The sequence below is a fragment of the Ceratotherium simum genome, chromosome 5, assembly GCF_057802395.1.
Source record: "Ceratotherium simum simum isolate JZ-2026a chromosome 5, ASM5780239v1, whole genome shotgun sequence".
Classification (NCBI taxonomy): domain Eukaryota; kingdom Metazoa; phylum Chordata; class Mammalia; order Perissodactyla; family Rhinocerotidae; genus Ceratotherium; species Ceratotherium simum.
Window position 1 is genome coordinate 58,664,913 of NC_141904.1, and position 21,456 is coordinate 58,686,368.

A 21,456-nucleotide genomic window follows, 5' to 3' on the forward strand; every position below is an offset into this window, starting at 1 on the left:
AATGTGTTTGATGGTAATAAATGGTAAAGAGGAAAACTAAGGCAGGGAAGGAAGGGATGGGAAGTGTGTAGGAGATGCCAAGATATTAGATGGGGGCTTTGTTTAGAAACAGCATGAAAAAAGACCTGAAGAATGGCAGAGTGGGCTGTGTGGCTCTCTGAAGAAAGATCACTCCTGGCCACGGACCGGCAGGTGAAAGGGTGCTGAGGTGTGGAGGCCAGGCTGCTGGGAGCTGTGAGAGCGAGGGGAGAGCAGTGGGAAGTAGGACAGAGGTTAAGAGGGAGCTGGACACATAGGACCTTCTAGAAAGGACTCTACTGGGAGCCAGTGGAGGGCTCTGTGCAGAGGGGTGACCGGACCTGCCTTAGGTTTTAACAGGATCATTTTGGCTGCTCTGTTAAGCACAGGCTGTAGGGGCGGGGGCAGAACCAGGGAGACTAGCTAGGAGGAGGCCACTGCCAGAACCCAGATGCTTTGTTTCCCACTGTGCCCCCAGCACACGGCCTGCTTCCTGGCACAGAGCAGGCACTCAACAAATGTTTATTGAATGATGTGTGAATTAGTGATGCCCAAATACCAGTTCTCAGACTGGTGCCACATAGGCTACATGGACAAGGTGCAGAAAAACAGACCCCAGGCACTGCTGGGGATCCTGATTCAATAGGTTTCTGACAGGAAAGAGGAATCTTGATTTTCAGACAGTCCAAAGGTAATTCTGGGCAGCAGGGCTGGCCTTCTATGTTAGTTAGGAATGCTTTTGGCTGCAAGTAACAGAGACTGACCAACAGTGGCTTAAACAAAGAAGGCTTTATTTTTATTTACAAGAATTCTGGAGGAGGATGGCTGCTGGCATTGGCTTGGTCAAATGATGATAGGGTCAATGTCTCTGAGATTCTCTTGGCCTTTTTCTCATTGTAGCAAAATGGCTGCTGTGGCTCCAGGCATCACATCCTCAATCAAGGCAGGAAGAAGGGAGGGGCAGGGAGGTGTTACCCATGTCTGTCTCTTTTATCAGAAAAGCATAAGTTTTCCCAGAAGCCCCTGTAGACTTCCTCCTAAATTTCACTGGCCATACCTGGTCACCCCAAGCTGTAAAGGAGGCTGATCAGTGAGAATCTAAATTTACAACCTCTACAGTGGGAGGTGCCTAGAGAGAAGGAGTTGGGACTGATCACGAGGGAGTGAACAAGGGTGTCTGCCATGGCTCCACTGGACAACGTGGTACTTGAGGTCCCTTCTACTTCTGGGGCTTCGTTTCCATGACTCCCCGCCTCCATGGAGGACCTCTGGGGACCACGGAATGAAATCCCAAGCATTCCCTTGGAGGGGCCTACTCCACCCTAGACACTCTGTCTTGCTTCTCTTCACATGTCTGAACAACGCATAGACCCCCAAGGGCGGCTTCTTTGGGGAAGTGGTGGTCTTTACTTAGGGACTGTGCATCTCCCCTGGCAGACATTTAGAACAGTGTTTCCACATTCTCACTAAGAGTCACATTCCAGAGCCTTTTGGAGCTTGACGTACACACGCACTCAGAGGCAGCATGTCTGTACTTACACCCCTACGCGGGACCACACACGGGAAGAGGACGGCGTCTTTGGTCACCCTCCAACCACCCAGTTAGGAGGAAGACCAGGATGAGCCCTTTCCTCGTGTAGGTCCCGCCTTTGGTCCATCAGCATCCCAGCGGCAGCTCACTCGGGTAGTTCTGGGGAATGGAAGGAAATGCTCTTCTAGCCCTATCTGGTCACCTCAACTGATGAGTTTATAAGGCTAGGGCAGGGATTTTATTCTTCAGGGGAAAAAGAAAGAGGCCTGGTTTATTCTCTGAATCTTTAAAAATGGGATAGGAGCGAAAGGTTGAAGCACCTGGTCTCCTGTAGGAAGGGAATTTTGAGGAAGAAGAATGGGGCAACTCACTGGAGCTGGCCCAAGAGATGGAAACCAAGTCAGGTGTGGGGCTCAGGTGCAGAGGCTGGAAATGGGGACTCACAGGGGCCAGTCTCTAAGAGTGGCAGGGGGGTCTTCAAACCACTGTTCATATTTCCAGAAGTCTATTGGAAATCACTGTGTATTTGCTCTCCCTGGGCTTAAGGAAAAGGTAAAAAAAAAAAAATTCTTTTTTTTTGGCTAGAATTGCATCATAACAGTGTGGTAAGAAATACAGATTGGCAATTATATACATCTCTGGCGAAAGCAACAATCACACGACCGACATGCTTTTCTAGGCAAAAAAAGTCTTCCCAGGCCTGGGGTCCCTGGGGTGGGGTGAATAATCGAGAGCCCTTGGGGCTGCAGAGGTGGGTGGGAACCCCCAGGGCAGAGGTCCACGGCGGGCAGAGATGGCTTCAGGGACGATGTGACCCCTGGATGCTCCAGCCTTGCTGCTTAGAGTGTGGTCCTCAGACCAGTGGCCTAGGAGCTTGCTAGAAATGCAGGATCTCAGCCCCCACCCCAGATCTACAGAATCAGAAGCCGTATTTTAACAAGATCGCCAGTGATTTGTAGGCACAATCAAGTTTGAGAAGCACTGTTCTAGACTTCTGGGAGCAGGAAGGCTGCAGCCCTGGCTAGGTGTGGTTACAAGGCCGGGACAGGGAGGGCTGTGGAGAGGAGGAAATAGAAGTCTCGGTGTGGGGGAAAGGCTGGCCGACTCAGAGAAGCTGTCTCGTTTGTACCCTTCCAGCCCGGCCTGACGGGAGCCCCGAGGCCGCCTGCAGGCTGCCCTGCCCTTCCTCACCAGGGACGGCTGCACGTGAACCCTTCTCCCCGCGGCTGGCTTTCAAGGCAGGTGTCCCCAGATGCTCTGCTTAGCCGCCCCACACCTGGCTGCAGGGAAGTTCTCTGAGACCTGGGAGCTGGGCGGTCTGGAGAAGCAGGGCCCCACAGGGCCTGGGCAGAATGGGGGGCTTGTCAGGCCAGAGAGGCACCTGTCCCTCCTACCCAATTCTGCCAGAAAAATTTCTGCGGGGCTCAGAAGCCCCTTCAGGGAGAGGTGTCTTGCTGAAGGTTTTCCTGGCAGTGGCTTCTTTTGGGAGCAGAGAGGTGAGTGCTCAGAAGGAAAGCCTGGGAGCTTAGGGCCCCCAGCTCCTGGAGGGGGGCAGGGGGGCGATGCATTTTTACAGGAGCAAGCGTAAGCATCACAGATATCCCAAGGCCTGGGGCCCAGAACTACCAGATACAGAAGGGCTGGAGGAGGGGGTGGGGGCCGGGGTGGGCTGCGGGGGGCTGGGGCTTCAGCAGCTAGCCCTACAGGGCCCTCTCTTCACTCGTCAGCGTGGCGATTCTCCGCAGGTTTTCTCTGACTTTAATAAATTCGGGGGCATGGTCCTCTTCCTTTTCTGGTGGTTTTTCCAGCTGAGGGAGAGAAAAGCAGAGGTGTGAAGGGGGTGGGGCCAGGGGAATTCCTAGTCTCAAAAGCCACTGGGTTTGGACCCAGTGTCCTCTTTGGGGAGACAGAAGTGGGGATCAGTTTTGCCACCAGCCTGCTAGCTGGGGGGACAGAGCACGAGACTAAGTTGTCCCTGTAAAGCCTAGTTCAAACCGCTCACCTCATCTGGGCCTCAGGGTCCCCATCTCTAAAATGGGAACACCACCTGGCTCATGGGGCAGTTGTGAGAATGAAATCAGAATCAGCATGCAATATATTGGGCTGAGGAGGAAACAGGTTCAGAGAGGAGAAGCCACTGGCCCAAAGTCACAAAGCGAAGTGAGTGGCAGAGTGAGGACTCAGGCCAGTGGTGGACTCCTGATCCAGTGCTCGTTTTGCTCAACCTCGTCCCTCTTGCCAGCTGCAGTCACATGCAGAGCTCCTCCGCAGAGGGAGGCGCGGGCCAGGGCTGGGTGTTCCCACCCACCTGGTTCAGCCTCTGCTGCCGTCTCAGCAGCTCCTGCTCGAAGGGGCACTGCAGTCGCTTGGCCTCCATCTCCTCCTTCTTCTTCTTGATGAGCTGGTTCCGCCGGCGGTGCTCCAGGACACGCTGAAGCTCCGGCTTGCTGTCGATGCCCAGGCCCCTGCGGAGGGGGGACCCATCAGGAGAGCCCAGCTTCCCCCTACCCCAGCCTCAGGGCTGCACCCTGAGTGACACCAAGCTACACCATTATCTGGGGCAATCCTCCTGGCAGCCCCTGGAGGAGGAACCAGCACTGTCCCATTATACAGAGGAGGGAAACAAGGCTCCCAGGACTTAGGACTCCAGTCCAAGTCACAGCTACGACGGGGGAATGAGGATTTGCACCCAGGCCTGTGTGACTGCACGACCAGGTTTTATGTTACTTCTGTTTATTTTCTCAGGATAAATTTCTAGAGGTGGAATTGCTCGGTCAGGCTGTTTGAAAAGATTTTGGACACATATTTCCATCTGCCCCTTAGGAAAGGTTATCCAGTTTATACTGTGTCAAAGGTGTTCAAGAGCATCTATGTCTCCCCACCGTCACCATCCAATTTTTTTGTCTTTGAGAATCTGGTAGACAAGAAATAATATCTGGTTTTCATTCATGTTTCTTTGATTATTAGTCATGTGGAACAGCCTTTGAGATGATTACCAGTCATGTGCATTTATTCTTTTGTGAACTAACTATACCTATCTTTTGTCCATTTTTTCCTTATGGATTTATAAGAGACATGTATATATTAATTTTTGTCTGTTATTTATATTGCAAATATTTCCCCTGATTTGTCTTTAGGTTTTTTTAATTGTGGTGGTGTTTTTTGACATGAAAAAGGATGATTCTAAAAGGCAATCAGAGAAAATACTCATGATATACTAAATGGGAAAGAAAACCCCACTAAGGATACAAAATGATATCTGCTGGAGGGCCCCTTGACATCGCTGAAAACAGGAATGAAAATCACAGCCCACGCCAATACCAGGACCGGCCAGTAGAGGGAGCTGCGAGGGCGCCGCGGCCTTCATCCTAATACACACTGGTGAGCAGAGAGGAATTTCCCAGGCCTGGGAGCCGAGGCTCAGCTCCCTTCCTCCTTCCCCACATTCCCTCAATTACCCGAGTCCCAGCCCTGCCACCTCAAGCCTGTCTCTCATTGCATCCCCCCGCCTCCCTGCTCCACTCATGCCCCCTCCAGGATTGTGACACCCCTGCCTGAGACCCTTCCCAGGTTCACACGTCTCCTCTGGCCCACCTGACCATCTATGCTCCAGCCACACTGAGCTACTTGCGTTTCCTGTCCATTCACACATGCTCATCCATCTGCTGGGAACACGCTTCCTTCTACCAGCCAGCACCCACCTTCTAGCCTGGCTGACTCCTGCCCACCCTTCAGGCCTTTGCGGAGGCATCACCTCCTCCATAAGGACAACTTGGAACCCTCCCTTGGACCTTGGCTTCTCTGGGGTCCTAGGCCCATTATGCCCCCATCAAAGCACCCATCATATCACCTGGTTAGCCAGCCACCCGCTCTGGGGGGCAGAAACTGGGTCCCCTTCCTTCTTGTACCCCCAGCGCTGGGCACAGGGCCTGGCACACAGTAGGTGCTCAGTAAATGCATGTGGAGGGCAGGCGCAGAGTGGGTAGCTGGGTGGGAGAACAGGGCTTCTGGACCTTCCTGCTTTCTGCTCTGACCATGTGGGGCACCCTGAGCCCTCCTCAGCCTCCAGGAGCCCCAGGAGGACCCCCAGCCCGGCTGCCCCCAAGCCCCAGAAGCCCGAGGCGCTTGCCAGGCTGAGGCAGGCGAGCGCCGTTCCCACCTCCTGTGGTTCATGAGCAGCTCTCGGTGCAGCTCCTGGTGGCTCCGGGAGGCCTTCACGGGGTTCGGCAGCTTCTTGGGCTTGATGAGCTCTGGGTTCCACTCTCTGTACTCTGGCCGGGCCATCAGGCCCCCGATGTCCGCCCGCTCCCTCTGGATCTCCGAGTACATGGAGGCTGCAGACGTGGGCGGGGAGTTGGTCAGAGCCGGGTCCACAGTCCCATCCATCCCCATGGGCACAGTTGAAGGGTGAGAGTTTTGGCGTTAGATGGACCTCGGCCACCTGCTACTGTGCAGCCTTGGGCAAGCTACCTGACTTTCTGAGGCTTGGTTTCCTCATTTGTGGGATGGAAATAATTGAGCCTGTGCACAGAGTGGTAAGGATTGGAGATGATGTTTGTAAAGTGGGTATAGAGGTAAAGTGCTCCTGGGTCACAAAATATGGGTTGACATGTGCAAATGTTTCTGGCCTGACTTTGAAAAAAACAATTTTCCCTCCTATAAAAAGAATTATGTTTGAGTTTCTGTTTTTTCAATAAGCTTGTATCAGAAAAAGAAAAGATATTTTAAAAGAGCAATATGTACTTGTTAAAGACAATTTGGATAAATGCAGTGATCAAAAGAAAATATCACCCCTTATTGTTCGACTTCCCTCTCCATAGTTCCAAATTCCCTCGTGGAAGCGTCCAGCTTTCTACTTTCTCCAGATCAAAGAGTCTGAAATCCCGGGACTGCTGTGTCTCTAATTACAAAGGGACAGTTGTCATCTTAATGCAGATGTCTGGCTTCTTAATGGCCTCACTTCCACATAGCAGCCTGAAATTTGTCAGTTTACTTGAAATTCAGGCAGAAGGGCTCCCTTTTCTACAAGTTGTCTCTGTATCCTTGAAATGCCCCAAAGCAAGTACGAGAGTGAGAGAGAGAGCAAGACTTCTTAAGAAAAAGTCTCAAAAGGGTGACACAGCCTGGCCATTAGCTGCTTATAGTAATTAGAATGAAAATTTCAGCATTGGCTCTGCCCCTTCCATGAGTCCTGCTTTTCTGAGGTTGATTCTTCTGTATGCCAGGCACTGGCAGTGTTTCGTATGTGGCAGGCACTGAATAAACAGTTGTTGGTAATTGATAATAAAACCTTTGAAGTTGTACAGATGAGGACACCGACGCTCAGAGAGATTGGTCTTGGGGCACCAGTGCCTTAAAGCATGTGATTTCCATGTGGCAACTGAGGGGGTGTGTCTCCACCTCACACACCAGGGTTCAGTCCCCCTCTTGAGGACCACCATGTTGCCTATGGACAGACCTTCACTTCTCAGCCCCTCCCCAACCTCCTTCCTGCTGGGAAGAAGATGAAAGCCATTCTCTGCCTGAGGGGGTTTTTACAGATGAACAGGAGTTCTCCAAATAAACTAGACAGGAATGGTGGTCTGTGCAAAACCCTGGAAGTGGGTAATAGCTCAGTGGGGTTGGAAAATACAGGAGGAGGGGGTTTGATGTGGTGTAAATTGCAAGGTGACATGTCAGGGAATGTAGGCATCCAAGGGGAGATCATTCTTTGCAAATGGTGGCATGCCAGACACATGTTTGGCATTTCTATTATTACCTATTGCAGGGGGCTGTTAGGAGGATTAAGTGAGACCAAAATTTATAAAGGTGCTGTGTAAACTGGAAAAAGTGTTAATTATTATAAGATATTTTGGATGTAGCCAGATTAAGTGTCAGAACATAGAGACATATCTGCTAATTTTTTTTCTTTAATTCACATTCTTAGAACTGCTTCTAAAATGAGAATTCTAATTAATTTCCTATCTTCTCTTTTTTCACACAAAACTGTTTTCAGGTTATATCCCTCCTAATTTTTTGGTTCTTAAAAAATGACTGTGGTAGTATCTGGTGGTTTGTTAAAAATGGACGCTTGACAAAATAAACCGTTGGCTATATCAATTCCCTCCCCTTTTAAAAATGTGGATATTTTCTTAGTCCATGGGATTAAGTTGTCTGGGAGCCAATGCATTAGAATACTCTGATTCGGATTGGAGTTCTGGGAACGTTTCCCCCTTCTGTTGCCTATTCCTATTACCAAGTCCCACCAATCCTTTACCTGGGTAATTCTCAGCTATACGCTTCCCTTCCTATGTCCTCCGCTCTCATCTTATCCAGGCCATCATCACATGCACTGAGATAACTACTGCAGCCCCTTGGCTGTTCACCCTACCCGTAGCCCCTTTGTGCCCCAAACCTTCCAGAGTTTCATAATTTTCATGAGTCACACTATCTTTAAAATAACTACCTGTATGTTGACAAAGCGATAAGGCAGGAAACGGAAATAAGTAGTATAACTTTGGGGAAGGAGAGGGCAGAATTAGTATTTGTATAAGATACCACTATATCCCCAGAATTCCCAAATGGATTAACAGAAAAGCATTTGGAACCAACGAGAGAATTCAATAATGTGTCCAGAAGCAAAATTAGTCCACAAAATCAAGAACTCCTGTAAAAGAGGAATGACCATTGAGAAAGTACACATAATAAAATTATTCATGCATGCTACAATATGTTTGAGTTCCTATAATTTGCCAAGTGTGGTGGTGGAGGCTGGACACACAGAAGTGAACTAAGCAAGCCAGGTTCCCGCTGTCACAGAGCTGACATTCTCCTAGGGAGGCAGACAATAAACATGACACAAAGCAATAAAAATAAACGATTACAAATTGTGAGGAGCCCACTGAAGGAACCAGAGGGCTGGGGAAGAGACTAAAGCGAGGACCCACCTTTAGCCAGGTGCAGGGGGATGGCCTCTCAGAGGAGGCGACATTTAAGATCTGACGGTTGAGAAGGAGGAGGGAGGCTGTTCGGGGCAGAGAGACAGCATGTGTGACTCACGTACCTTGAACAAGCTCGGTCTGTTCAGGGAACAAAAAGGCACAGTGTGCCTGGAGTGGCGTGAGAGAGCGACACGGCGAGTGTTTGGAGTGAGGGTGGACGGGTGGGTTCAAGTCGGGAAAGATCGAGTCGGATTCGATTTTTAAAAGGTCATGCTCGCTGCTATGTGGGGAAAAACTGTCAGCAGGTTTGGGGAATTTTTTATATGACTTTGGTTTCTTTCACTTCCAATGGGCAGTCTCTGTCTCTCTCTCCCGTTGAATTCCAGAGGAAAAACATCTGATTGGCCAGGCTGAGAACCTTCACCCCATGGGTCACCAGCCAGCCAAATGGGGTGGCTGCCCCGGGACGGGCCCCACTGAGGCAGTACGACCCTGTCCAGGGTCGAGTTTAGAAGAGCAGCCCTGCATTTTCATTTTGTACTAGGCCCTGCAAATTATGTGGCCAGTTCTGCACCCTAGGTCTAATCAGTCACCAGTTCTGGGTCAACGATCTGCTCAAGGCCTTTAAAAAAAAAAAAAAAAAAAAAATCAGAGCTGAGCAGTGGGGAATGGTGTTTCCCTGAGGCCAGGGTGGTGTGGTAGCTGACGCAGGAACCCTGAAGGATGTGGCTGGTTCTTCATCCCAGAGCTGCAGGCCGGGAAAACCGCTGCCTTTGCCAGTTAGGGTTCTGAACTCCAGCAAACAACACGTGTGAAACCCATGGACAGGTGTGTGTGCCAGGGCTCAGAGAGCTGCAGAGCCAGCCTTCCTGCCTCTCGTTTCATTAAAAGAGGCTTCCATGTAGGAGAGCCTCATATAGGTGCTAGAACAAAGGGGCAACTTAGCAAAGCACAGGTGCTGGGCCAAGAAAACCCGGGCTGTCCTGGAAGTCAGCTGGGCCTTTGGAGCAGAGGTGGGGTCCATTCCTAGGGCTGCTCTGGCCAGGTCTCTCAGGCTGGGTGTCTCGAGAGATCCGAGATTCCAGGAAATGGCCACGATGGGGCCAAGAGGTGAGGTGAGCATTAGACAGGTCATCTTGGAAAAGAAAGATGAACACTCAAAGGAAGAGCTGGCAGGGGAGAGGAAGAGGCCCATCGAGGAGGAAGTTAAGTGGCTAGTGAATATCCTTCCCTGGTTGTCAAAGAAATGTGGAATGAAGTGGAAGTGTGTGGCCGTCGGAGCCATTCAGACCTGGATTTGAATCTTGCCTCTGCCCCTTCTTAGCCCTGGGCCAGTTTACCTGCCCTCTGCAGCAGGAGTCCTGGAACTACAGCCTTTGGAGCAAATCCAGGCCCTCTGGAACACAGCCACGCCCACTCACTACTTACTGTCTGTGGCTGCTTTCCACTAGAACAGCAGAGTAGGTGGGACAGCTGCTTTTGATCAGCACCCTTCTTCATGAGGTTGTTGCAAAATAAATGCAGTAATAACTTGCAAGGAGCTTGGCAAGTGCCTAGTACAGAGTCGAGGACTTAATAAGTGCTAGCTATCAGGGTTGCCACATACAGTGAGGCAGGTTGTACACTGCGCAACTCTAGGGCCTCACTCCTGTAAATTAAACTGAGTGTTGCCCCTGGAATGGCACCGTGTGGCCAGTTTGTTAGCTGTTATTAACAATTACTATTAATAAATCCCATTCTACTCTTGGATTGAGCTTTCTCATCCTCCTAAAAACTACACTGGCTAAATTGGTGGATCTTAACCCTGGCTGCATTTTGGCATCACCAGGGGAAGTTTTAAAATACCAATGCCCGAGTCCTGCCCCAGGGATTCTGATTTAATTGGCCTGGGAGGCCTTCGGGATTTTAAAAAGCTCCCCGGTTGATTCCAGTAGTCAGCCAACTTTGCAAACCATGGAGTTAAAAAAAAAAACAAAAACAAACAAACCAAGCTTCTTTGCTTTGGCCTGAGTGATTTCAGCCAACTGGCTGGCCTGGTTTTCGTGGCAGGTCTGATTAAGGTCACAGTTCTTAGCAGCTGGGTGACCTTGGATGCGTCTTTAACCTCCAGGACCCTCCCCTGTAAAATCAAAATGCTGTGAAGATTGGACGAGCTAAAGTGCTGGGCACGGGGTAGAGGCAGCTGGAAGACATCAGCTACATTGAGTGTCTTGCATGACTACGAGATGGGCAAATAATTCTCACTTAATATGCAGCCTGTAGGCCCGACCTCATCTTTCAGGGCAGGGGGGTAATAATAAGAGGTCCGAGGAGAGACGGGGAGCTTCTCGCGTCTTCCCAGTTCTGCTGATGACCCAAGAGGTCCCGCCGCTCCTCCCTGGAGGCTCTGCAGGACGTCAGCCCCACGCCAGGCGAGGCTCGGCTGGGATCACTAACTGCTCCCAGGGTGAGCTCACCAGGCCGCTGGGGTGCGCGTGGCTAATGTTAGGGGGGCAGCTTTGAAACCAAACACTGGCGCCCCCCGGTGCAGGAGAGCGATAAGGAGAGATGGGAGGGATGTGGCACCAATGAAGACCCAGGTCCCAGTTCGTCCTGAGAATAGCTGAGGGACCCCAGGCTGTCTAAGGCCTTAATGTCCCCTTCATCTGCCCTCTCCCCTGCCCTGGTGGTTCTGGTTCCGTCCTTGATGGCATCAATGATAACAAATGATACGTGACCCAGTAAAGCAACATGGTTAAAGCAGATGTTTTGGAGGTGACAGACTGGGTTTGAATCTTGGTGGCACCCCTTCCTAGCTCTGTGACCTTGGGCAAATAGCTTAACCTCTCTGAGCCCCTGTACAGTGGGGATAATGGCAATACCTACTCATGGGGCTGTGTGGGGGGTGAAATGAGATAATGTGTATGATATGGTTAGCCCAGGCTTGGCAGAGTGATGCTCACCAAGGGTGAAGTGTGGGTCTCCTGTCCTGAGGGGACTTGTGGCCAGCACTTGACACCTGAAGAAGGCTCACTCACCTCCACCTGGATCTCACAATCCTGCTGGGAGGCAGCCAGTGGTATTATTTTATTATTCCCATTTTGGAGATGAGAAAACTGAGGCTTAGAGAGGCCAAGATACTTGTCCCAAGATACAGAGTAAATGGCCCAGCCAGGACCTTCAGACTCCAAATTCAGTGCTCTCTTTACCACTCTGCTATCTTCTAGATGCAAAGCGTCTTTCAGTTAACAAAGAAGATTTACATCCCTTCTCTCTCCCTGGGTACTCAAGAAACCCCAATGAAGAGGCAGTGCGAGCCCATTTTATAGAGGAGGAAATGGAGGCTTGGTTCTTGGAGGACTCCCGGCCCATACGAAAAACAAACTCTCACAAGCCGCTTGGGGCTTAAGCCGGAATCCACAGGTCTGTCTGCCCACGGCTGGTCTTTGTTAGGAGGGGACCAGCTGGTGGCCTTCCCTCCCCAGGGTGTTGGCCAGTCTTCACTCCTCTGCCCCCGCCTCCCCCCACCCCGCCCAGCCCTTGTTCCTTATCACTGCTCAAGCTGCTGGGTTCAGAACAGACTGTGACCTTGGTTCAACCTTCCATGGGGTGGAGGGGCAGAGGAGAAGGGAGGCACTGGCAAAGCAGAAAGAGGCATTCAGGAAAAGTGACAAGTGTGGCCATGGATTTCCCAACCCTTGTCGTTTTTCCTCCCAGTGGGAAAGTGCCCGTTTGTATTCCACTGGCCAGCAACCACAGGACAGTGTGTGGGGGAACCACTCAGATCTCCCGGCAACTGTGGCCGATGCCTAGAAGCCCCCGTCAGAGCTGCTTGTCCAGCTAGATGCCACTTCCCTACCCTGGGAGAAAATGATTCAACACAGCATCTTGCCTTGTGACCTCCTAGTTTGTGAAGAGCAAGTCTGGGTGGGCATTCGGGGCTTTGAATGAATTCCAAGGCCAAGTCCAGGGCTGGACATGCCTGGTCCTTAGCGAGGTTGGTGGACAGTGCTGTGCAGTGGATCAAGGCACAAGTGTCAGCAGGCCAGATATTCCTGCTGGCCCTCCAGTGGCATGACGCCAGCCACTCCACCTGCCCCCGGCAGGTACTTACCACCAACAGCGCTAAGAGCCACACAGGATCACAGACACCGGAGACACAGGTACTGGGGCTGCCTCAGCCAGGGAACCACCTGGGTTTGGTAACAGTTCCAAAAGGTGACACACCCATTCCTATAAGCCCTGGTTTTTGGCTCAAGCCCAGACTTGCCTTGTATTGTAAAACGCTAAAGCCAAATTCACCGGAAAGGCAGGCAGTTAGCATGCTGACGTGCGCTCGCTATGTGTCACATACTGTGCCAAGCCCCTCACAGCCACATCTCATGAAATTCTTACAGCAGACTGAGGAGGGGGGTACTGTCATCACCCCTTTGCACAGATGAAGACACTGAGGCTCCAAGGGGTCATCTGATTTCCCCAGATCACACAGTCCTCGAATGAAGAAGCTAGATCTGAGCGGAGCTCTGACTGACACCAAAACCTGTACTCTCCCAGTTGCGCCACCCTGAGCACTCTGGCCTCCTGTCTATCAGTTATGAAGAGAATTAAAACCGTCACCCAATGGGCTTAGGTGAGGTCATAGCGTGCATAAATGCAGATTCATCTAAGGATTTAGAAGACAGAAATCAAAAAGAATGGAGGGCTGGATCTGGCACTCCCTCCACTTGGCCTTCTATCCTGTTCCCAAACCCAGGGTGCCAGGAGGCACCCCCCCAAACACTTCTCAGATGCAGGGACATAGGCCCGGTGCCTAGGCACGAAGAGCTCAGCTCCCCTGACGGCCCACCTGGTGCTCCGAGGCTGCCCTCCTTCCCTTGCACCTCCTCCCGGCACAGCTCGACAGCAGGTGAAACAGAAGAGAAATGGTCTTACTTCTCAGCTGCGCCGTCGGGCAGGGAACTCGGGAGCAGTGTTGCTGGCTCCTGGCTCCACCGGGAAGTCCCAGACTAGCCAGGAGGGCCGCCTCCAAAGGGCGGTTCTTAAACCCCTGGGGATGGCAGGCAGCTCAAATGTGCCAGCGAGTGAGGCAGCTTTGCATTCCTGTTTATTCTCGTATCAATAAAAAGGAACTGTTACTATAGTAACGGGTATTTCACTTGGTACAGGGCCACTTCCACGACGCGGAACACCGTGTCCAAGCCACATGCTTGAGAGGCACAAATAAATACCTATTTTGTCAGATTGTTGAGGAATAAGAAACACGCCAAGCTTTGTTCTGAGCAAGGCGGCTCAAATAGAGGCATTTCCCTTGTTTCTAACAGAGGGTCAGTGAGAGTGCATTCCAGCACATCCCGGCGGAGGGGGAGCCGGGCTTCCTGCTGCAGCGTCGAGTTCTTCAGGAGAGAACAGCTCTGGGGGTCAAGGGAGGGGAAATCGCATTGGGTCAGTTCTTGGTCGTCCACGAATGTGTCGAAAACTCCATCCACATTATTTACTTGATACCTTGAACTTCATCTGAACTTCAGGGAGGAGCCAACAGGATGTGGCACAGGAGACAGTGTGGGGGAGCTGAAGCTGACCCGCTCTGGGCCGGAGCACGCCTGTGTCAGCCCGGCTCGGGCACCAACCCCTTTGGCAGCCCCCGATGCCCCTGAGCCTTGGTTTCTGTGTTTGTCAAATGTAGAGAAAAACAGGGTGGTTGGGAGATAACATAGGTGACATGACATTAGTGACAGCATGCAGTCAACGCTCAGCAAATAGGACTTTTCCTGCAGAGAGAACCGGACGCAGCGTGATCTGAGGGCAGGGCCCCAGCATGTAGCACTGAGCCTGGCAGAATCTCTCTTCCATAAATCGTGGCTCAGTGAGTGAATGTGGATGTAAAAATAAAGAGTGTGTGTAGGTGCTGAAGGCCGACCTGGGTGCTTGCAGATAAGGAGGCATTCTCTGAGTTTCAGAATCAGCGTTCACTTGAAAATTTGGAAGTGTTTTCCAGCTTTTGTCATTATCCTTAGTCTCCCAGTGAGGAAGCTGGCATCTACCAGTTAAACATGGCCCTCGTTCCAACTTCGCTTTCTCATGAAGGGTCTTGGCTGGCTGGAAGGCGATGAGGCCCATGGCATACATCGAACGTGGAGTGGGGCGTTAAAAATGCGTTTCTTGTCCTCTTTGGCTTCTATTATTCATTCAACCAACATTTATTGAGTACCTACTGTGTTCCTGGCATTGTTCCAGGGCTGGAGCTACAGTGTGAATGAGACACAACCCTGTGCTCAGGTAACCTACACTCAAGGCAGGGGGACAGACAAAAAATAAGGAGGCAAACAAGAAAACATGAAGCTACAACGAATGCTATGATGAAATTAAGACGGGGTGAGGTGAAAGGAGGGACTGGCAGCTCAGGAAGGGTGGACACCGAGGAGGTGAGGTTACAGGGAGGTCTGAATGGTGAGAAGGAGTCAGCAAGGTGGAGACTGTTCCCATAGGAGAGGATTCCAGTGAGAGGGACAGGCCCCCGGGGCGGGGAATGAGCTTGGCCTGATGGAAGAACGCCCGGGGGGCTGGAGTGTTGGGGGTGAGGGGACGGTGGGAGACAGGGCAGAAGAGGGGGCGGGGGGCAGGTCTTGCATGTCCTGGGAGCTTTGGCCAAGCCGGCCATTCTGCAGCCACTTACACTTAGAGGGTCACGAATTCTCAGGTATAGAACAATTTTCTGGAAACAACACGTGGTCTTTTTCGTTTCTTCTTCCTAACTTCTGCTTCTCTTGAGGTACTTTGCATGGTAGCCTCCTCCAGCTTCCCATCCTGCTGTGGCTTAACTTCACGAAATTCTGACATGGAAGACTACAACTAAATGCGGTCTTGTCAAACCACTCTTCGCTGCCCCTGGTCCCCAGCCACACGTTGTCCTGCTGCACAAATGACTATTTTGGGCATTTCCTGGGGCCCACAGTGGCTTGCCTGAACCAGTCCCAGTGCCCTCTGACAGCTGCAGGAATAAGAGGGATCCTGGGGCAGGAGGACTGCTGACAGCTTGTGCTCACCACCTGGAGAGACAGAACCCCGTAATCCAGCTCACTCTGGAGGAGCAGACTCTGAGAGCCCTCGTGCCAGCAATGGCCTCCATTCCCACTTTGCGTTCCCTTTACTGGAAGACTGATGGCAGCCCCGGAGCAGCCAAGCGCCAACGAGTGTTGGGCAGGAATCCCCCGAGGTTGGGGGCCATTTTCCCCAGGCAGTTGGGACTCACTGTACTTCTTCCACTGTAGCTCTTCTCACAGTCCAACTCGGGTACAAACCCATCAGGCTGACCCACCAGACTGCCAGCCTGAGGGCAGGGACCTCTCCTGTCCTTCTTAGTGTTCCTGTCCCAGTACCATGGTGCTCAGTAACTACTGTTGACTTGCAGACACCAGAAACACTGATATCCTGAGCTTGTTATAGCACCATCTTGCTGTGTGTGTGTGTGCATGTGAGTGCATACGTGTGTGTGTAACTGTGTGTGAGATCAGCGATCAATAGCCACCATTTCCCAAGCCACAGCCATCAGTGAGAGATTAGGCTACATCCCATGATGGGACGCAGTCAATAGCGTGTCTGTTTATTGACCCGAAAAGATATCCACCACATGTCTGGTGAAAAATAAAACAGCAAAATCACATGTAGTATGACTCCCCCCGCTTTTTTCCCAAGATAAAAAAGTTAGTATAGTATATAGTATATGTGTAGTACATACATAGAAACTAATCTGGAGGCATATACATTAAACTGTCAAAAGAATTCAGTTCTACATCAATCTATCTCAGATGTCACTATTAGATATCATTTAGAATGCGTGTTAAACTGGAATTACTGGGCCACGCTCCTGGACTGCTGTATTAGAACCTATGAGGGAGGGGCCTAGGAATCTGGATTTTTAACATGTCCCTGGGGGGATTTGTTTATATTCGGGAGTTTGAGAACCACTATTCCACAGCATAAAATTACAGGCCCTTCTCCTTTGTCACTACGTTTTTGTAGTGTTTGTGGCTTAAAGCAAACCCAAGCATATATTGCTTTTGCTATCAGAAAAAAGCAATAAAAATGAAAAATATGAGAAAGAGCAACCTTTTCCAACCAACTACAGTTATGATTCACCTGTGGTTCAGGCATGTCCGTTTTGAGTATTGGAAAATAGAGGTCCTCTGAGCAGATGAACCTTTTAGGAGTTTACTCCAGGTAAGGGCCGAGTCCAGCCCCCGTTGCTGCCTCCTGCCTTGGTCTGTGTGGCCTTCCCTGGAGGCCTTCTCATTCGCCCGAAAGGAAGGACTCTGGAATGCCAGGGGCCTGGGGATCAGAATCCTTGCTCAGCCGCACTGAGGATTGCAGGGGGATCCCAGAGGCTGAGCACACCCCTCCTACACTCATCTCCCGTCCCTCTGAAGTCTGTTTTCTTGGGGACTAAAGGAGCCAAAAGGAAGGGCGACAGTGAAGACCAGGAGAGGCTGTCATGACTGGGAGCTGGGGAATTTTCCTGTATCTATAGTGGGCTGGGGCTGCAGTTTGCATAAAAAAACTTCAAAAACATCTTTCCTTTCATTTTTGCCTCCCTTTCTCCAAGCCAACAGGAGCCTGGAGCAGCTTATCTGGGCCCACAAACATCAGACAAGAAGTTTCCATGCCAACTCAAAACTTCCTCCTTGGCGCTGTATTCAGTCTAAATCTCCAAGGCCCTTTTTCAAGGCCTCAGTGTGGTTTCTGAGAAGCCACCCACAAAACAGCCCTGGGATTTAACCTCCCCCCCACCCCCAACACGCTCTGCTGAAAGGCCATGGGGGGAGAAGCTGTACTGGCAGGAAAGCTTGTCATGGGATCCATGGAGAGATTATAAAAGGAATGAGAGTTGCCTTTACAACAAGTTTGAACCAGGAAGAATTTACCCGGTGGAGGGATTTCAAGCGTGAAAACAGGAAAGTACAAGGGGGTGGGGAAGAACTGCGAGTCTTGTTTCAGAAAGCTGGCTCTCGAACCAGCAGCAATTAGGCATGGTTAATCTGGTCTCTTAGCTGTAGAAGGACCCTGGGGTGTCTTCTGCCCCCAGTACAGTTTAATTCAATTGTAGCCAGACAAGAGATGGTCAGTGGATCTAGGGATGCAGAGAGGGATGTGTGTGTGTGTAGAGAGGAACCTGGGTAGACCACAGCTTGTCCAGCCAAGCAAAGTTCCATGATTTCTGGAAGTGAGGTTGCCAGATGTAACAAATAAAAATGCAGCATGCCCAGTTAAATTTGAATTTCAGATAAGCAATGAATAATTTTTTAGTATAAGCATATCCATACAGTATGTGGGACATACACTAAAATATCATTCATTGTGTATCTGAGATTCGAGTTTAATTGAGTGTCCTGTGTTTTATCTAGCAAGCCTACTTGGCTTGGGATGGCAGGGATGGAGGCTATGGTCGCCCCTCTGGCTTCAGAGGAGAAGCACAGTTGCTGATCTCCACAGGCACCAGAGGACATGTCTAATCTGTCCATGCTGCAAAGAGATGCTTCCCTTCCCGCCAGGACTCCGGCCTGAGCTCCGGGTAGGAGGCAGGTAGGAAGCTCAGGCAGACCTTTACCATAGCGCTGCAGAGCTTCCCAGGCTCGGCCAAGCATGAGTTATCCCCAGAGGTGACCCTTCCAGCTCGGTGGGTAAGAGCCTGGGCTCTGGTGTCAGCGCAGGTACCAATCCTGGCTCCACTGCTGGACAACTAGATGACTGTCAACTCCCCATTTCCTCATCTCTAAAATGGGGCAGACATTCTTTTGAGGAATAAAGGAGGTACAGCATGGAGAACCCTTCACACAGTGCCTGCCACAGAGTCTGGGCTCCAAAGTGGTAGCTGCTATGTTGACAACCCATTTAAAAGCATTAAAGATTTTCATCCAAGTGAAAATAGTGAGATTAAAGACTAGAGTCAGGACAATCTCAGCAATGTAAAACAAACACACACAACCACACACACACTATGCATAGGAAGGAGACACCCCAAATGTTACCTTGGCTGCTTGTGGTTAGTGGGATTACAGGTAAGCCTTCCCCCTCTTCGTTCTCGATTTCCCAAAATATTCATGGCAAACATACATTACTTTAACATTAAGAAATTATTTTAAAATAATTTGGGATGAAAATTTTTCTAAAAGTGTTATACTACTTGGTACATGACCTGAGGCTACTGTAGATGAAAATGGCTGCCCTCTTGGGTTTGCTTCTATAATCCCCTCCTTGGGGGCTTCTAAAGGATGGGGGCTCTTGTCTCTTCACTAAATGGCCCAGTCGGCTCCTCACCCCACCCTTACTTCTTGCTCTTCCTGTGTGAGACAGAGTAGTGGTTCCAGAGGCACACGCCCCTGGGTTTGAATTTCAGCTCCACACACCCATCAGCTCACACCCATCACACACCCATCAGCTGTGTGACCTTCGACAAATCATGTTACCTTCTGAGCCTCAGTTTCCTCATGTTTAAAATAGGGGTTAATACTAGTTACCTCCGTGAGAAGAGGGACACACCTGTTTTGTTTGTCAGTACATCCCTATGCCTTATATAGGGCCTAGTGCATAATAGTGGTCAATAAATATTGGTTGAAAGAATAAATGAAGTTGATGAGATGACAGATGTACAGCATCTGGCAGAGAGAGTGGCAATAACAAGTGACCAACAATCATTTGCCATTATTATTACTATTCTCAGAAGGTGCGCAGACTTTGGCATACGTAGACCTAAGTTTGAATGTGTTTTCTATCTGTTAGTGGGATAGAAAAGGTCCCTTAGCAGGACCATGGGCAAGCTGCTTAAGCTCTCTGAGCCTCAGTCTCCACATCTATTAAATGGGGATGACAATGAGCAGTTACCTTCTAGGGTTGTGAAGACTGAATGAGGCAGCGGCAGTGTCCCTAGCACAGAGTAAGAGCTCCCTCCACGAGGCCCCAGTCACAGGCCTCTGCTCCCTTCCTGCTTGTGGCTGTGTGTGGTACAGTTCCCAGGCAAGCGCTTGGCCCCTGGAACGACTCGGATATGTCTGCTATTCTGGATGGGTTGGGAGAGAAAAACGTTACCTTCTGAGTGAGGCACAGAGCTGCAGCTCCAGGTTAGAGGGAGCACAGGGTCTTCAGATTAGCCACACCTCCTCCTCAACTTTAAGAGAAGATAGGAACTGGGTGGGGACACTTGGGAAGAGTGCTTTGTGGGGAGATCGCTGGAGATGGGATTTGAAATCAGATCCATCTAATATAGAGCTCCTCCCTTTCTGTCTGCCCGGCTCAGCCAGATTTAAGACACTCCTCCAGGAAGGCGCCACCAGTCCTGAAGTCTTGGCCAGGTCTTGCTTTTGGACTTAGAGAACTGTTGTTCCGCTGTTCCCAAGTGGTACCTCCGCGGCGGGATCTCCCCGGGGCGGAGCGAGTCTAAGTGAGAAAGGCAATCAGTCCCGGAGCGCAGGGCGCGCGGGGGACGGGCGGCCGCTGCAGACGCGCGCCAACGGCTCGCCTCGCGCCTTGGGCTTTAGGGGGCTGCCGGCAGGACTCCTGGGTGGGGCGGGCTCCTTGCCCAAGGCAGAGGGTAGCTGCCCCGTGAGCCCAAGTCCTGTGACACTTTCTAATCGCGTACCCTCAACGGGCAGGCACCTGGCACGAGACCGATTTTTACCTTCCCTGAACGTTTCTCTCCAAGGCCACAGTCTGGAAGGAAACGCCCTAAACGCTTACTGCGGGCGTTCTTTTTCTTCTTTCTACATCTCTGTGTTTTCCAAATTATTTTTACGCTTTTTGTTTCATTTCCTTAAATTAAAAAATCTCTTATTGTCCTGAGTGGAAAAGTATTACGTGCTTACTGCAAATAAGTAAACAAAAAGACATAAATAGGAGAAAAAACACTTATCCAACTCCCAACCTCAAAAACAACCTCCGTGTGTTTCCTTCCAAATCTTTTTCTCCTTAGATGCATACATATAGAAAAACGGTTCCTTAGCTTCCTGTAAATTGCTTCCCCCGCCCTTTCTCCCGTCATGTAATACCTCACCCGACATCAGAAATCCTTCACCAAGGGCTATCCGTCTTGTGCTCCTTCCCGCCCCACTGCGTGCTACCCGGGTCTGTCCCATTTTCCGCTCTCCCACGTCTACAAACGCCTTTGCGCACTTGTGTGAGTCTCTGCGTAAGAGACCGGCCAGGATCCTCCAAGGACTTTTGTAGTCAGAAAACTGAGTGTGATTGTGTGTGTGTGTGCGCACACGAGCGCTCATACACTGGAATAAAGCAATATATCTAAAGATAGATAGAGCCCCCAAAGGAAGAATGTAGGAAGGAAAGAAGAAAGGAAAAAAAAAAAGTAATTAAAAAGAATGAAAGACGGGAGGAAAGAAGGAGAGGGAAAGGAGGACAGCGGAGCAATGAAGGACCGAGGCGCCCGGAGGAGGGCTGGCCAGGGCCTGGACGGGTGCGCCCGCCGTGCCTTCCTGCGCTCTCCCGGAGGCGGGGGCCGGGAGGCCTCGCCTCCACTTACCCGACCTGAGCAGCACGGCCCGGTACAGCCCTGTGGCCTCAGCGGGCCCCCGAGCCCGTTCGCCCAGCCTCTGCGCCATCCACCCGCGCGCCAGACTGCGGAGCCGGCACTGCGGGTGGGGAGCGCACGGCGGGAGCGCAGTCCCGAGCGGAGCAGGAGCGCCTCCGCGGCGGTGACGTGGCCCCGAGGCTCAAACCCCGCCGCGGATCAGGTTACGGCGGCGGCCCTAGAGCCCGGCACAGAGGCGCCGCGAAGGGAGGGACAGGCGACAGGGGCAAGGGCAGGTACCCCGGGCCCAGGCAGCAGGCAGGGACTCCCGCGTGAGGACTCCTGGCCCCGGGGTTCCAGGGCCAAGGCTAGAACCCCGTGTCGTGATTTCCAGCCTCAGGCTCCCACCTGCCCTTCTCCGTTTCCCTGGCCCCTGGCCCTGTTGAAAGCTATAAGCAGGTGTGGGGTTCTGAAGTGCCAGCCCTGGGATCAGATCC

At 51.2% G+C, this 21,456-nt stretch overlaps 1 protein-coding gene across 3 annotated transcripts; it reads right to left on the minus strand.

Annotated features, from left to right (window-relative positions):
- Positions 1-788: 788 nt before the first annotated feature.
- On the minus strand, positions 789-21,050 carry FAM107A (family with sequence similarity 107 member A). Of its 3 annotated transcripts, none has more exons than XM_004419872.3 (4): positions 20,972-21,050; positions 5,709-5,883; positions 3,858-4,014; positions 789-3,357 (listed from the first exon to the last, which is right to left on the minus strand). In XM_004419872.3, exons 1-4 carry the CDS (start codon positions 21,048-21,050, stop codon positions 3,250-3,252), a joined length of 519 nt encoding a protein of 172 aa, XP_004419929.1. In that variant the 3' UTR covers positions 789-3,249. The 3 variants fall into 3 exon arrangements, with proteins under 3 accessions (XP_004419929.1, XP_087287379.1, XP_087287377.1); XM_087431253.1 differs by lacking the exon at positions 20,972-21,050 and adding an exon at positions 13,381-13,446; XM_087431251.1 differs by lacking the exon at positions 20,972-21,050 and adding an exon at positions 13,295-13,443.
- Positions 21,051-21,456: the final 406 nt, after the last annotated feature.